General features: G+C 34.7%; 1 protein-coding gene across 1 annotated transcript; it reads right to left on the reverse strand.

Annotated features, from left to right (window-relative positions):
• Positions 1–15506: 15506 nt before the first annotated feature.
• LOC149172825 (uncharacterized) lies at positions 15507–15818 on the reverse strand. The gene has a single exon (XM_089426480.1). It carries the CDS (start codon positions 15816–15818, stop codon positions 15507–15509), a length of 312 nt encoding a protein of 103 aa, XP_089282606.1.
• Positions 15819–16806: the final 988 nt, after the last annotated feature.

Consider the following 16806-nt stretch of genomic DNA (forward strand, 5'->3'; position numbering starts at 1 on the left):
AGATATTATGTAATATTTTATTGCAACATCAGCAGATTGTGTAATATTTGATTCCAACGTCAGCAGATTGTGTATTATTCTTTTTTATCTATCTTTCAATGATAATGAAAAGTAGCAGACATAGATGAAGGGCATGGTCCCTCTTTCCCATTGTTCATCATCTCCATAACTGGAGCAAAGATCGTGAACTAGATATAAGATAAACTGAAAAACACAATGCTCCTTCAATCATGTAAAATAGTAGTTGTTAACTTTAATTTGTTAATCAGAAAGAGAAGCGTAGAGATTCAGAAGTGAAAGAGAATTGAAGAAATTATAAAGCGTATGTTACATGATCAAATGTGCACTACTGATAGAAAGATCGTTGATTGATGGTCAGGAAATTGGTATCACCACAGCTAGGTCTGCAAAAATTCTTGCGTATTTGATTTTCTGCAAATAATATAATTGCGATTATACGTAGATCAAAGGCATTGTCTAATTAAGTTGCATAAAACGTTATTGTGAAAGAATTGTTGTCATTCTAGAGACCACTCGAATGCGAGGGCTAAGAAAGACGTTATGCACGTGGGGTTTAGGAGCCTCTGATTTCTCGTCTTCTAGGATTATGTCATCTAAAAAACATCATTTACTGGATCATATATCACAATAGTGTGTGACTTTACCTTCAATCTAATTCTCACGTATGTAAACCTCGATTTATTGACATGAAGTTTCGTATATTCCAAGTTTAATCCTAGCTTCTCATTTGATGGAAGAACATTGGAATCACTAACTATTTGTGAGTTGTAGCATATTTTTATCTTGTTTTCTTTCTTTCATTTTCTTGATATATGGTATTTTTCGATACATGTTTTTCTTACCTCTTTGTTTCACTCACTCACAAGGGAGAACTAGGTCAAAATGCATGGAAATGAAAAAATAAGAGTGTATGCCAAGGAGTGTTAATGAATTCAAGTGTGCCAAGGATGAAGTGTGCTAGGAGAAGTTCATAATAGGATTTTCAAGATACAAGCCTACGTTTGTGATAAGGGGCTCGACAGAGCAGTTTTAGACAATGGGAGATTTTTATAGGCACAACATTATTTTTCCTTTAGCTATTAGTTGTATATGACACGTGGCACATTTTTGCGAAATGCTCATGTTTTAAACTATTTTATATAGTTGCATATTGTACATTATTGTGTATAAGTTTTGGGGCACTCAACTTCTATCAGATTATATCTTGTGTGTATTATGCATCTTGTGTTTCTTACAAACTCTTAGTTAATTCTCTATTTTTATATGAAATAGACATACATGTGAAATATTATCTGTGTAAGCTATGTTGCTTAGTTTTTTTTATGTCCATGGCTGGATGCGATCCTTGTCTTGGTAAGTTCTTAAGTGGGACAAGTTAAGCTTGGACATGAGTGCCCTAAGATGAGTTATAGACAATTCTTAGGTGAACAAGGCACAATCTACGTTTATTATGTGCAATTGGTCTAGTTATTGCAACCGAAGCAGACCCATGTCGCATGAACTGCAGTAGCTAAGGACTTGATTGGGTTCCCAAGTCGTGAAAAAATGTAAGGCTAGTTGTGAGGGTGTGAGTGCCAAGGCATGCTAGGGAATGCTAATATGTGCTAAAGAGTGTAAAGGCATGTCAAATATGCTAATTTTTCCAGGTGCTAAGGCATGCCAATATGTGCAAGGGTGTCACAATATATGCACGACTTGAAAACCAATAATTACTTATCAACTTCAAAAATCCATTTCTCCTCAACGAAAACTTGGAATTAGATGATTCACTTGGCATTAGAATCATCTTGACGAGAATCATCCTTATCCATCACATGTCAAAAAATCATCATGGTTTTGCCCCAAACATCGATGCATGGAAAACCCCATACTTGGGTTCCAAGCCTCCAAACCTGCTTGTGGTGCTTTGACCTCCGACACTAGAACACTAGGGCTTGCAGTACCTCCCAAGCTACACAAAAATCAACATCGCATACTTCCAAATGAGAATTCTAGCGATCATGTTTTTGGATGTCGCCTCCCCACACATATTTGCAGTTTATGTGAGATGCACTGATCAAAGCTCAAGTGTAGACGTTAGGTAGAGTGGACGAATCTTAAATCCCATTGGCACCAACGCTAACCACAAATCCATTGTCAAAGATAAAATCATTTTCCTTGGAGTTGAATTTGGGTTTTCAAGCTAAAGCATTTAGAGTTGAAGTTGGGTTGTCAAGCTAAAGTAGAGGAGAGGTTGTGCACCCTGCTAAGAAGTCTAGAGCTACAACTAAATCTGAAGGTAGCCATTGATTTTTCTCAGGAGAAGAATAAGAAGACTAACAAGTGTCTCATTCCTTATACACCACACCAACATGCACACATCCATCTAGCCCTCTTCAGTGTTTCCATGGTTATAGGTAGCATTTAATGTTTATAAACTAATGTTAGCATTAGTTTCAAATCTTGGAAATATGAATCAAATAAATGCATGGAACAAAGATATTGTATGAATAATATCAATGATATGGTTTGTATTCCTTGGGAAGAGGCCAAATAATACCATCAAATATCTTATTGGTCCTCAAAGTTAAATTGATAAATTTATTGGTTGAGAAGAATGGTCATTTTATGGTGATGGTAAAGTTCATAAAAGCTTTGGATTAATATGCACAAGTACTAATGCTAACTAATAAAATCTATTACTATAGTCCCATGTCATAGACGACGGGGAATAATAAGAAAAATAATCACATCTTCATGTCTCATAGATTAAAGTCCAAACTCTAAGAGAGACTATGAACTACAGTGAATTAACAAACTCTTAATGAATTTCTTGCTCTATTGAAATATTTTGAATTTTGTAATTACTTATATATATGGTTGATGTTATTTATTGTCTAGAGGTATTGTGTGTTGAGTGCACTCTAAAGATGTTATTTAAAAAAAAATCTCTAGTGTTACTTAGGGTTTTTGAGGAATCCCTAGTGAGGGATGGCAAATGTGGCAACTCTTTAACGCTTTACCTATCCCACTTGCATAATTTGTTTCTATTTTTCAAAACGCTTTGTTTGATTGATGTTGTGGAAAATATAATAGATCCTTTTCAATAACCACTTCAACATAATTGTTGACACAACCTCAACCATGAGAGAGAATGATGAGTCAGGAAGATAGGGCCAGTTTTGAGACTCTCCTTCGAAGGATCTAGCTATGGCCATATGGAATTTATTGGGCTTCACTCAACATATTTGAACATTTTTATTCTCTCGTCATGCGGTTTAAGCACATAATGATTGAATGTATTCAGTAAAGTTTCTTTAATTAATTATCGTATCAACAACTCAGAAAATAGATTTTTGGGGCTCTGCAGAGTGAGTCTAGCAGGGAAAATAGTTTTTCAAGGCTCTTCATGGTGATTCCACTCTAAGGTTTCCTCTGGTATGGAGACGGTAAGGCCATGGGTCTTTGTCAAATCTAAAATAAATCGAGAGACTCCCAAAACTCCATCCTTGTGCAAATCTTAGTTGAAAAAATGTGGGACCAACAATGACTATTGTTATAAAGCCTCCTTACCCTACAATAACATTCCTAACAATAACCAAAAATATGGCTTTTTTTACTATTATTGTCCGTTGATTCATAATTACTTTGTTCAATTTTCATTGTGGAAAGTGCTACAGATTGCGATGGATCAACTACTTGAGAGTTGATATCAAGTGAGGTAGTTTTAGTTCAAATGAATAAAAGTGTATCATTCATCTTCATACCACTTTTAGAAACAGGTTGGTTTAAGTTTCATCGATTTATTAGTTCTTGGTGGTGCATTAAAGGATTGACATTAAGATATATTTTGATGGATTAAATATGTGCAGGTGGGTAGACATAGCATTCAATCCACCTAGAAGAATAGATAACGATATTTAAAATTACTAGAACTCTTGGATAAAGAAAGAGATTGTTAAGGGTGAGATCATCTCAAAGAATTGAGGCTTCCAATGTACATATTAAACTTCCATAGTTCTTGTTCAAAGAATCTACACCTCCCAACAATGAGAGTAAGCTGCTAAAAACTAAAGAATTTTAACCATCTCTAGAAACAAAAAATGTAATCTAAACCATAATTTGCAATATATATTACAATGGAAAAATGATCTATAGGTTCAAGGACTCCTAGTTTCAAATACATTGCATGGCTACAACAACTTGAGCCCAATTGAAGGTTCGTTTTGTTATAATCCAAATTCAGAAAAAAGTGATTGACTTACACTGCATCATCCATGAATAAGAGTGACTACATGAGATCAACGAATATGGTACTATTAATTTATTCTCTTCATGAAACATTGGATCATGTTGATCATGCTAACATAGCTAGATTTTTGGAATCTGGTTCCAACTATAATGGGGTTGTTTTAGGACATTTCAAATGCGTATACAACGATGAACATTATAACCATGGCATTCAAAATAGTTGCAGATATTTGCCTCCACTTTATGATGCCAGTGAAGAATCTACAACCATTGATTTAAAAGATAGTGACAAAAAATCACTAAGATGTCTAGAGAAAAACCAAAAAAATGAGATCAATATAGCCCAAGAAACATGAGCATAAAATGTGAACAAAGTAATTTAAGATGCAAGAAGTGGAAACAATGATATAACCAATAAATTGAAGATAATAAGTCAAACACTAGGAACAAAGCATTTGTCAACATATAAATTTTTGCACTACCTCATTGTCCACTCTAGGAAAGGTCTTTCTTGAAGATATAGAAGCTTCATTTACATCAAAATATGCCTGCCAAATCATGAATACATTTAGATAGACTTACAAATTTTAATCAAATTATCTAGAATATAAAACATCAGTATGAAAACAATGATCAAATGGGAAGAGGGGTATATTTTAAATGTGTGTAAGAACCAACTCTTGAGTTCAAAAACCTATATTGTAGTTACACTATCATCCAACGTCTTCATGCATAGCTCACTAAAGGTGTATCAAGAGGCTATTAGTCTCTTGTCTATAGAATTGGATTGTTTTATTTGTAACTTAGAGAAATGGGAAAGCTATGGAGACAAGCCGCATTATTCCTCTTTCACTGGGCGATGACAAATGAATAAAGAAAATCGTATCAACCCCTTGGAAAAGGAAAGTTGAGAAAAACAAATACAAAAAAAACAAAGAATATAGTGAGTTGAAGGGCTAAGAAACACACCATCCATAACAAACCTTTCCATCCAAATATTATTCTATGTTGGGCAACAACAAAACATTTCAATGGAAAATTCAAGTAGCCTACAAGTACAAAGGAAATTCAAACCCCAACGTGTTGTTCCACTTCTGATTTTACCCAAAATTACCTCATATTTAAAGGTATCACCATATCTTAAACCAATGAAAATTAAAAAATATATATATCATTTGCAGAAATAGGAATCAAACGAAATTGAACCATACATATTAATGAACCTTATTTTATTTATTAATACTAGGATGAACATATTTAAAGAGAGAAAATTTCATATACACTAACAAATCCTTATACATTACCTGCATTTGAATGAGTTAACAAAAATTAATGGCACCAGGAGAGCGATGATATTATGTTTTTGGTAGAGATCTTTCATCTCTTCCTCCAACACCAAGATTATTCTTATCTGTTGCAATAAAAATGGAAATCCCCAATGGAGATCATTGCCTTCACAACTACTCCATTTCTACTAGTGTCTTGGGCATAAAATTGAACTCTTTCCCACTAGAGCTATTAGATTCCATTTCATTGAGCTACAGTGATAGGTGAGAGCTATGCATAGCTCACCAAAGGTGTATCAAGAGGCTATTAGTCTATTGGCTATAGAATTGGACTCTTTTTATTTGTAACTTAGTGAAATGGAAAAGTTGTGGAGACAAGATCCATTCTTCTTCTTTCACTGGGCCATGTAAAATAAATGAAGCAAATAGTCTCAAGCCCTTAGAGAAGGAAGGTTGAGAACAGAAACTTGCATGAACAAACAAAGAATCCAATGACCTGAGTCGAGAGGGGTATCGCTTTGTAAACAAGCATCTATAGGCTTGTTAGAGTTAGTATGAATATTTACTAGAATTTGAGTATTCTCCACATCACCAACCACATCTAATGGAAAGGTACCAACCCCTACAATACAAATGATGTCTCCAAATAAGGTGCAGTCAATACTAATAATATCATGTTTTAAATCTATTCTCAAACATAAATGCCTCGAACACTATGCAAAGAGGTCATCATCAACTACAATCACACCAACTAAATCACACATGTTATTCATTTATTCATTGGAAGCTTCACCATCATCAACAAGGTCTATTTTTGGATTCCTCAATTCATTGCTCACTTTGTAATCACCATCTACATGTGTCTCGCCATTGAAATCCCCCTACACAACTAACCTTCCACTAGATCCTCCAATGCTTGGAACTAGTTTAACTCAAAACAACTTGAGATAATTGACTTTGGTTTCTACAAATTAGCAATTCCACATGCTTAAATAAACTCTATCTCCTCCAACTCAAATTTACTAAGTAAATCGGGTGACACAAGCCATGTCACACAAGTTAACTACATCCAAGTTGTCTATTGATGTGGAAATTCAAATTTTATCAATTTAGTCAAGGAAAAATCAAATTGAGAATTTATTTCTCCATTTTTCAACACTCCCTCTCAGCAAGAAAGGCATTATCAATCACCCCTATCCTACACATGCGGAACTCAAACTTCCCTCTTGACAAAGTTTTTTTAAAATGTGAGAATCTTGTTCCTCTATTGGAATGTAGTGTAGCAACATTATCTGCCTTTACACACAATCCCATAAATGGTGATACCAGATATCCATATGCTTGGATCAATCGTGAGATACAGGATTCTTAGAGAGTTTGATGCAACTCCGATTATCATAGTAGTTCACAATTGGATCCATCATTTGACCAAATTGTCCAAAAAGTATCTTTCTTATCCATATCACCTCACATGTTTGTTGACTTGTAGCCATGTATTCTACTTCTGCCGATCTAAGCGCCACATATCTTTGCTTCATGTTGTACCAAGAAATAGCTACAAACCCAACACTGAAAATACCACCTAATGTACTCTTTCAGCCTTATGGACTTTTTGTCCAATCTGCATCTATGAAGCCACACAACTTCACTCCCTCTTTCTGTCTATACCATAGTCCAAATTGGGTAGTGACTCTGAGGTACCATAAAACATGGTTAACTCCCTTCCAAAATAATTTGGTTGGCCTAATTATAACTTGGCTTAGTTGGTTTACTGCATAGAACATATATGGTCATGTGTTCACAAGATACATAGGGAGCCAACTCGTTGTTGATAAATGGTAGTATCCACTTCACTTGAAGTGACATCTTCCTTCATCTAGTTGTTTGCTAGAGGTGTCTATGTGGGTTTACATCTCTCCATGCACAATCTCTGTAGTATCTCATTTTCATACTTGCCTTGAGAGACAAAAATTCCCTATAGTCTTCCCATAATTCCAACTAGAGGAAGCACTCCATGAGACCCATGTCTTGCATTTCAAATAACCTTGCAAGGTCCCCCTTGCAAGATATGATCAACCTCTCATCAAAAATTAAAATCAAATCAACAACATATAAGACAATAATAAGAAATTTACCTTCTATTAATATGTGATTTAGGTTTTCATCCACTTCAATTTTGGTGAAGCCCAAACCGGTGAGATAACTATCAATCCTGGTGTACCAAGTACAAGGTGTTTGTTTGAGACCATACCATGCTCACTTGAGTTTGAACACATGAGACTCTCGTTCAAATGTCTCAAAAACTTATGGTTGCTTGATGTACACCTCCTCCTTAGTAACCCTATTGAGAAATGTTGTTTTTACATCCATCTGGTGGATCTTCCACCCCATTTGCATAGCTAGAGCAAGAATTGATCTAATAGATGAGTACCTTGCTACAAGAGCAAAGGTATGCTCATAGTCAATTCTTAAATTGATATGTTTTTGTCTTAATTGTTAATTGTCTTAAATGGGTTTCGTCTTAAGTGGCCATTGTCTTAAATATAAAGTTTTGTCTTAAAATATTTTTGTCTCAAACTGTTTTTGTCTTAAATATAAAGTTGTCTTAAAATAATTTTGTCTTAAACTGTTTTTGTCTTAAATATAAATTCTTGTTTTAAAATATTTTTGTCTCAAACTATTTTTGTCTTAAATATAATGTTTGTCTTAACATATTTTTGTCTTAAATACAAAGTTTTGTTTTAAAATATTTTTGTCTTAAATATAAAGTTTTGTCTTAAAATATTTTTGTCTCGAATTTTTTTGTCTTAAATTTTATATTTAAGACAATTCAATTGATATTAAATTACTTTAAAATAACTAAAATAAAAATTTACTTTTTAAGACAAAATATTTCTCTTGTCTTAAAAAAATATCTTAAAAGTGCACTCGATATAATAGTGGATTTGATCCTTTTATTGATTAAGTTACCAATTGTTATTCCAGAATACTTTTACAATGAGTGATTGTGATCGTGACCACAAGCAGTTGCAAGATGACCACGACATTTTTCCGTGCTATGCTAGGACTAGGGAAATAATGTGTCTAACAAAAAAGCCTTGGCAATAATGAATGGTATACTTTACTACGTCAACGTCTGCTCATTTGTTTCTAAAGAATTTGATTTGGACATTTGGAAGAGAATTTTGCTTTGTAACCATTTTGAGTCCACTACATAATTTCTTGGCACGTGAAGTTTCCAGCGGTTACATAATCTCTTGCGCCATGAAGTTTCCAACGGTTAGTTCCGTTTTCTAACTTTGCTAGTTTGATTGAGTAGTTTTAATATTATATGTTTTAAATTTATGTCCCCAGGATTTAATGGCTTATACAATGTCCCTTTTCTTTTAGTATGTGTCTCTTTGGTTGTTGGTCTTTTAATTTTATTTAATTTTGTTTTTATTTCTTATTTCTTATTTTTAGAAGGGAATTTGATTTTTTAATATATGTTTTTTGAATTTTCTATTAGTATTTGTTGCAATTATTTGTTTTAAATCTTATTGGTTTTAGTTTCTATTTTTAACTTCCCTTTTAAGTTATCTAGTACCAGAGAATCCCTTCTTTAGTCTTTAATCTTTTTTATATTTTATTTATTTGGTTATCAGTTTTTTCCTAGACTATCTTAATTTATATATTAAAATTTTAACTTAAATATATTTCTTTTTATTTTATCCCATCCTAGATTATTTATTTTGGTTAATAGTTTTTTCTTATCCTTTATCTAAGACATTTTATATATATTAAAATAATATCTTAAATATATTTTACTTGACTAATAATATTATTATATAAAATATATTTTACTGGATTAATAACACTGTTATATAAATAATCTTTTATTTTGGAATCACTTGAATCTCTATTTAAAGAACTGCCAGGATTTGAGTTTTGGCAATTCCAACATCTGGGTATTTTCAAAATCGATCATGATGGCTCGCAAAATAACATTTCTCAGGTTAAGTTGCAGCCACGTTGAGAAGTTAATTGTGCCTCTAGCTTTAAAATTGTCCGGTCTTCGGCCTATGGCGTTTTCCGGGAGGGCCACTACATGGACCGCCCTTTCTGCGTACCATTTCGATTGGAGGGCAAGATTGCATCATCCGGAAACGGCTCCAGCTCTGCATTTCTCACTGTCGGAGATAATGCTTCATTTAATGTAGTGTGATGTAGTTGGTTTGGTGTTTTGTTGAGAAAATATATTTACCTACATATTCAAGTTTTGGAATTTAAAACTAACTATATGATATGACACTTTAATTAAATAAAATATACAATATAAAAATATTATTTTAGGTATAATTTTGTATACTAGCAATTGTCCCAAAAAGTACAAAGAGAGGCCGATAGGATTAGTGAAAGGAAGAAAGTTCTATAAATAGTCAAGCATATATAAAATTCAGTAGTGACGAAGGCAATGACCACGTTGACCATCCTGTACCAGTACATTTGATATTAGAAGAACAAAACCAAAACCAAACCATTCATATTAATATAGTAAGTGTAGAACGCGTTCATACTTAAAGTTCAATAGGTTCAATAGATTATTGGCAACAAGTTTTTTTTTTAAATAAAAAGTAAATTACAACGTTGTACATGGTAAATGAAAAGTGGAGAAATTTGTGATTTGCAAATGTTAAAACAAATCACTTACATTACTGGTTGACAGTAGAACTAAAACATTAACATTATTAAAATTTTGAAACCGATTTTAAATTCATGTATTGTATTTTTCAAAGTATTTTGGGAAATCTTCTTAAAATAAGGAATGCAATTGCTAGTATAACCGGCTTGTATATAAGATATTTTTTTAATAAGTAATTGATTTTAGAATTAATATATTTATTACTTATTTAGCGTTATATAATCCCACGATACCCTCATATCAACCTCAACAATTTGCAAGGAAACTTTGCCTTGTCGCCTTGTCTATAGATGAACCAAAAAGTAGTCTTGTGCAAATGGATATCTTTGTGTAGAAGGATGAATTCGGACCTTAGATTGTATTCTTTGAAGTCGAAACCCTTGGAAGGAAGTAGGGTAAATATGATAAGAAAGAGTAGGTGAGATATAAGAGCAGAAGACTGTTCTATGATTTAGCAATGGGCAATGACAATTTTTATCACTACTAATAAAAAAACAATAAACAGACGCGACTGGTACATGAGAATATTAGAGTACAATTTTAATCTTGGTAAGATATAAATTACTTGCAATTATAAGAAAGAGTACATTCTTGGATATGATAGAACAGGAAAGAAAAAATAGACGAAGAATGGTACATTGGTAGCAAGACAAAAATCCCTCACAAGGAGAAGAAAAAGTACGTTATGTAATGTGCATAACTTCTATGTATATACGCTTGAAGGGTTCCTAACGGATGAAGGTCTCTCAGTTTAATAGACAAATCCTTATGGGAAATCATTCAATGATATGAAATTAAAAGTAGTCTGCAGTGAGTATAAATCCTGGAAAAAATATCAAACCTTGTTATCCAGTTCTATTTAATGTACTTAATCCTCATGCCACTCACTGGTGTGGTTTACTATTCATATGATCATATGGCAAATAGTTGGTTTACTATTCATATGAATGTCATATGACAAACAGTGAGGTGACATGATGCTGATGAATGATAAGGGCAGATAATTACATAAATATGAAACCTAGTTATCCATTTCCATTCAATGTACTTAATCCTCTTGTGCTACCCGCTAGTGTGTCGTTTGATGGTTTACTATGCACATGAATGTCATATGGCAGGTTCAACAATCTCAAGTAAAGTTTATACATAATTAGTTTGAGAGTCGATTGAATATGGATTTAGTTCATACTGAAATAGATTCATCTAGGTTTAAAGTTAAAGCACAGTTCAACCAACTAATTGAAGATGTGCATCCTTTTATTACCATGTTTAACATATATATCAAACTAATATTCAATGTATTTAAACCTATTAAAATATGGATCCTTGCATTATCATGCTTCTGTGATTAAAATACATCCCTTACATGCAACGAGAAAACCACAATTCCAACATCCATAACTAGGAAAAAAATTGAAGACACCAACTTCTATGTATATACGCTTGCAGGATTCCTAACGGATCAAGGTCTCTCAGTTTAATACACAAATCCTTATGTGCAGTCATTCAATGATATGTAAATAAAAGTAGTGTGCAGTGAGTATAAATCCTTGAAAAAATATCAAACCTTGTTATCCTTGTTATCCAATCTTCTTTCTCTTAAAATGATTATGATGCCTCTGTGGAGTTTTTCTAGGAGTTTGACACAAGGTACACCATAGTTATTATGATTAAGTTGGATGCAAAGTTGAGTAGAGTTGATATGTAAATATATGAAATAAATATATAGTATATGGCAATGCCCACCACACTCATCACCCACCACACTCATCATCAGTGATTCAGTGCAGACAATGCCATGATTTTGAAACAGGGAAGGTAGAATAATTTGATACATTCTTTTGGATTCATAAGATTTCTTGTAAACCTTCTATGTGCCATTTCAGAATCATCGTTCAATGGTACCAGAGAAAGAGCATACTTCTCATTCATAACTATATTTCAGTAGCATCCAAGAATAGCATAATATGCAATTTTAAATATAGCTGCTAATCTTGCAGCCTGCTATAATTTTATTTATATCTGTTATAATTTTATTTATATCTGTTGCAATGTTTGTTTTTCTTGCTATGTCATCTCATTTTGAACTAAAGGAACCGGTGCTTAGGACATTTTCAGGCTATACAACTCACAAGAGGCTTACAATTAAGGCCCAAGTCATAAGAGATGGAAACCTAAGCACTTTATCAAGTTGGAGGCAACCACATGTTTGAGAGATCCAGAGTCTGCAATGAATTCACAGGATCGAGCAAAAGTATGCTAGATTTAAATGTAAGTACTCGTTTGTTGTCAGAATAAATTTTCTCACTGCAAGAGGGGCAGTTGACAGAAAAAATTGTCAATTTTTATACAGATTGGATTGCCATGCAGTACCATATTCTTCTACAGTTCGTTACAGTGAGGTTGGAAAATTGTAAAAGGAAGGTGACTTAGCAAAGGCTTTGATGATGTCAACATCATAAGAAGGCCAAAATTTTGCTTTGATGTCTTGGAATTGCCAATCATCAAACATGACTTGTAACAAATTTCAAGTCGAGTTGTTTGATCTGCATTCATTAGATGCCAGATAGTGGCAGGGCCATTGAATTATGAATATTTTGCCCATATGCACCAAACATAATTTACAGGCTGATATAAGAAAAGAATGCACAAGTAATTAAGTGAGTATTAAGTTTGTCCCAATTGTGTCCTGGAAAAACAGGAAAGTATGCCTCTGAACAAATTTCAAAAGAATTTAAGCAGCTAGTACAGACCTCCCAAGCCATGGTGAGAACATATCGGTGCCTAATCAGCTCCACACATTACTTATTGCACAAGTGAAAACATACCCTCACCGATATCGCCAACCATTTTGAAATTGAAAACATCAATATTTGGAAATACAGAAGCCCTTACTTTGAACTCCCAAGAGGTTCTTTTAGAAAATTGTAAATAGCGATGGATAAGAGAAATTTGCAAAGGACAAATGAATCTGGAAAATACAAATTTGCAACTCATTGGGATACCTGGTTAACTATGTGGACGAGCCGAAGACAAAAAGAACCATGTGTGTCATGATTTCATACAATATCTTTCAACTTTGATAAGAAAACCAAAATATGGCTTCTTATCATTTGTAATCTTGACATTATTGGACATGGTAAATTGATATTGGAATTGGATTTTTGTCCATATCTGCAAATTTCTAAGCAATTTAGAGTTTTAGAATACAGATTAATAGCAGTGTGCAACCCATTGTGAGTGTCTGGAGCATCTTCCAAAGCTGAACATGCAAATGATATAAAAGTCAAGTATGTGAATGTGATGAAAGGCTAAAATTCTGACATGTTTTTTTTGTTTAATGTAGAAGGAATCTTGCCATTTGGGCTCTAGAGCCCAACCTGCTCTCTCTTATTGCAAAACACAGAGCATTTAACCAATGAAAAACACAGAGCAGTGGACCATGTACTCGATTATTCTTTGTTCATACCACAGAGAACTGTTCTATCAAGTACGTGAACCCCTGTTGTGGGGTATACTGCTTTCAATTGGAAAACAACTCATCTCAACTACCTGCTTAACCATTCAGAGAACAAAAAATGCACCGTGTTGTGGATGCCTTAAATTTAGTAGACCTTGGCCATAATATCTTATGAAGTATGGTTGTGCTAGCTATCAGATTATTTTAGGATTGTGATTTTGGACACCAAGGTTTAGATTATTTCTTTATTATGGTGGCTGTAATGAATGATTTTATATTCCATTCATTCTTACTGCATTTGGATAAATGCCCTTATTCCTTTTTCAATAGCTTGTTGTAAACATCGACCTATCTATAGTGAGAAACGTTTTTCTTTATAAAAGATGCTGTTGGTTGATTCATAAAACCCAAAACAAAGAGCAGTGGACCACGTAATTGAATACTTTTTGTTCATACAACAGAGAACAGTTCTATTAAGATATAACTAAACATGCCAGATATAACTAAACATATATACAATGAAAGTATTCGTTGGCTTCTAAACATATGTACAATGAAAGCATTCTATTATGTAGAGATGTAATTGAGAATGAGCCGCTAATCATATATGCATGATGGGCCATGGCATCGGCAACACCAGTTAGTGTTTATTGTGGTGCCATATTGTGCGAGTTGTTCCTGCAATTGATGGCGCATCTGCCTGTGTGCATCCCTTTCATGGATGTGAATTGTTATCTTAAGTATGGTCCTTATTTTCTTTAACAATTCAATGGCTGGGCGCAAACGGTAAAGTGGCATTGATTTTTGTGGCAGGATCCTTGTCTGCATATCTTGTAATGTAAGTTCTTGTTGCTGAATTTCTTCGCAACACTCGTACAACCTTCATAGGTAGCATGTATTCATACCTGTTTCCATCCGAAAAAGGAAACACTGTAAGTGACAATGAATATGTTTGACGATTTTGTTTGAATATTCAAAATAAATTAAACAATTCCAAATGAGTATAAAACCATATGAAATTAAATGTAAAAGCAAGAAATCTATGTGAAACTTAGTTATGTAGTGAGTGGTGTTTACCATGTGGGTAATTCTGGAAGACATGTTGTATGATTGGCTAAAGTGTATTATCCTGGATAGATTTTGATGTAAGGAATGATTCGTCTTGTTGTCTACGCTTAAGATATGGATTCTTGTGCATTTGTGCAATGCGGGAGAATGGGAATGCTGGATTGATGTGTATGTCTGCTAGTGACCGCACCCTTGAAATTGCAGTGAATGTTAGCCCTTGGCGTTCTCTAGTGCCGATGTCCACTGTTGCTTTGTCTAATGTCATTCCTTGTGACTTGTGTATCGTTAAAGCCCATGCCATTTGAAGTGGTATCTGACGGCGTGCACCCCTTGTGATGGGAGGAATGGGTACATATGTTGGGTGTGAAATGTCCCACGGTGTTCCTCTGTATTGTCGAAAGTCAACAACCACAAAGGATGGTAATGCTGGGGGTTTTGAGTCAATTGAATAAAATATTGAGATGACCTTCCCAAGCGCGCCATTGACAAGGCCTGCATGTACCCATAAGTTGCTGGTGAGCATAACTTTTTGTTCACTGCATAAGAGCACCTTTGCAGGTAGGTGCTCATCTTCTGTTGTAGTAGGAGTTTTCTGCCTTTGTTGTTCCGCAGAGCAAAGTGCTACTGGGATGTTCAATTGTTTGAGCATTTTTTTATTATGCAAGACAACTGCGTTGTTTGTTGCGAATAGGTGCATGGACTCGTCGAATGTGCATTTCTCTTCATGTGTAAGAGATGAACTTGTTCTTGACATTAGATGTTACCAATCTTCAACTGTAGATATTCCATTCCAAAGATTTGCAAGTATTTGCCGGAAAGCAACCTGGGACGAGCTAGCTCCTTGTTGACGGAAAACGGTTGAAAGTGTTATGAATATGTCGAAGCTGCGCCAAAGTGCAGTGCCACGCGATCTCCCAGCATATAAAGGAATGTCTTTTACAGGTGGTAGTTGGCCTAAATCTCCGACAAGGATAATTGAGCGATTACCAAATGGTGTATTCCGATGAAGAGGGAATGCCTCTCTTAGGCGATCGTCAATGTGAGAAAGCATTTTTGGACTGATGAAGCTCATTTCGTCAATGAGGATGTATTCTACATGACGGAGTTTCTCTTGCAGGTGTAGGAGCGGCTAGCCTTCGAGAGGATGCATTGTTTGGATAGGGATATGAAGGGCAGAGTGAATTGTGAGGGCATTTATGTTGAAAGTTGCAACGCTGGTTGGTGCAAGTAACAATAAAGGGTTTTTGTTGGTTGGCGAGTTTTCCACAAATGCTTGGTGCAGGCATTTAATCAAATGGGATTTTCCTGTGCCAGCTGTTCCTTTTACGATCATCTTCCGTGGGGATCTTGGTGAAGGGCTTTTGAAGTGTGTAAAAACAACGGTGAAAGCTATGATTTGGCTCGGGGATAATGTATGATCATGGAGAAGGTTGGAAAAAGAATGATGTTGGTTTTGAATGGGTGAGCGGTTGAATTCAATGAAATTGATAGCAGTTTCTTGCAAGGGGGGAGGGATAGTATTTTGTGACCAATTGTGGTTGACATCAAAGTCACGGTAGCCAATCATGTCGAGGTCATCAATTGCAATATTGTAACCTGGGTGTAGTTGAGAGAGGATTTGCCATTCATTCATCTGCATGGAATCAGGGGGGGTGTGTGGGGTAGGTTGATCTTTAGTAGGTGGGCTTTGTGGGTTTTCGGGTTCGCGATGGACATGCCATGGTGTATATGCACATTTTTTTTGTTCCCAGTGTGCAATAATTTCTGCATCAGTTGAACCGATATCATCAGGGAGTGTTCGGAAGGGGAAATACAAGAATAATTCACTCCAACAGAAGGTGGCATAAGAAGGATTAGTAGAGGAAGGAATGACATTGTAATGGGGCAAGACATGTACAATCATTGGGGGGAATATGTGTTTCCAGTGGTTTCTTCTCCGATGGGCAGAATATGACCACGAGCGAGCAGCTTCAAGGAGGGGCAGTGGTTCTAGTGAGGCAGGCCTGTTCATATATGCAACGATAAAGTTTGGTGTCGAACTAGGATTTTCAGTATCTTGC

Source organism: Pinus tabuliformis, chromosome 4_2, assembly GCF_031772625.1.
Source record: "Pinus tabuliformis cultivar Carrire ecotype Pingquan chromosome 4_2, CPIR1, whole genome shotgun sequence".
Classification (NCBI taxonomy): domain Eukaryota; kingdom Viridiplantae; phylum Streptophyta; class Pinopsida; order Pinales; family Pinaceae; genus Pinus; species Pinus tabuliformis.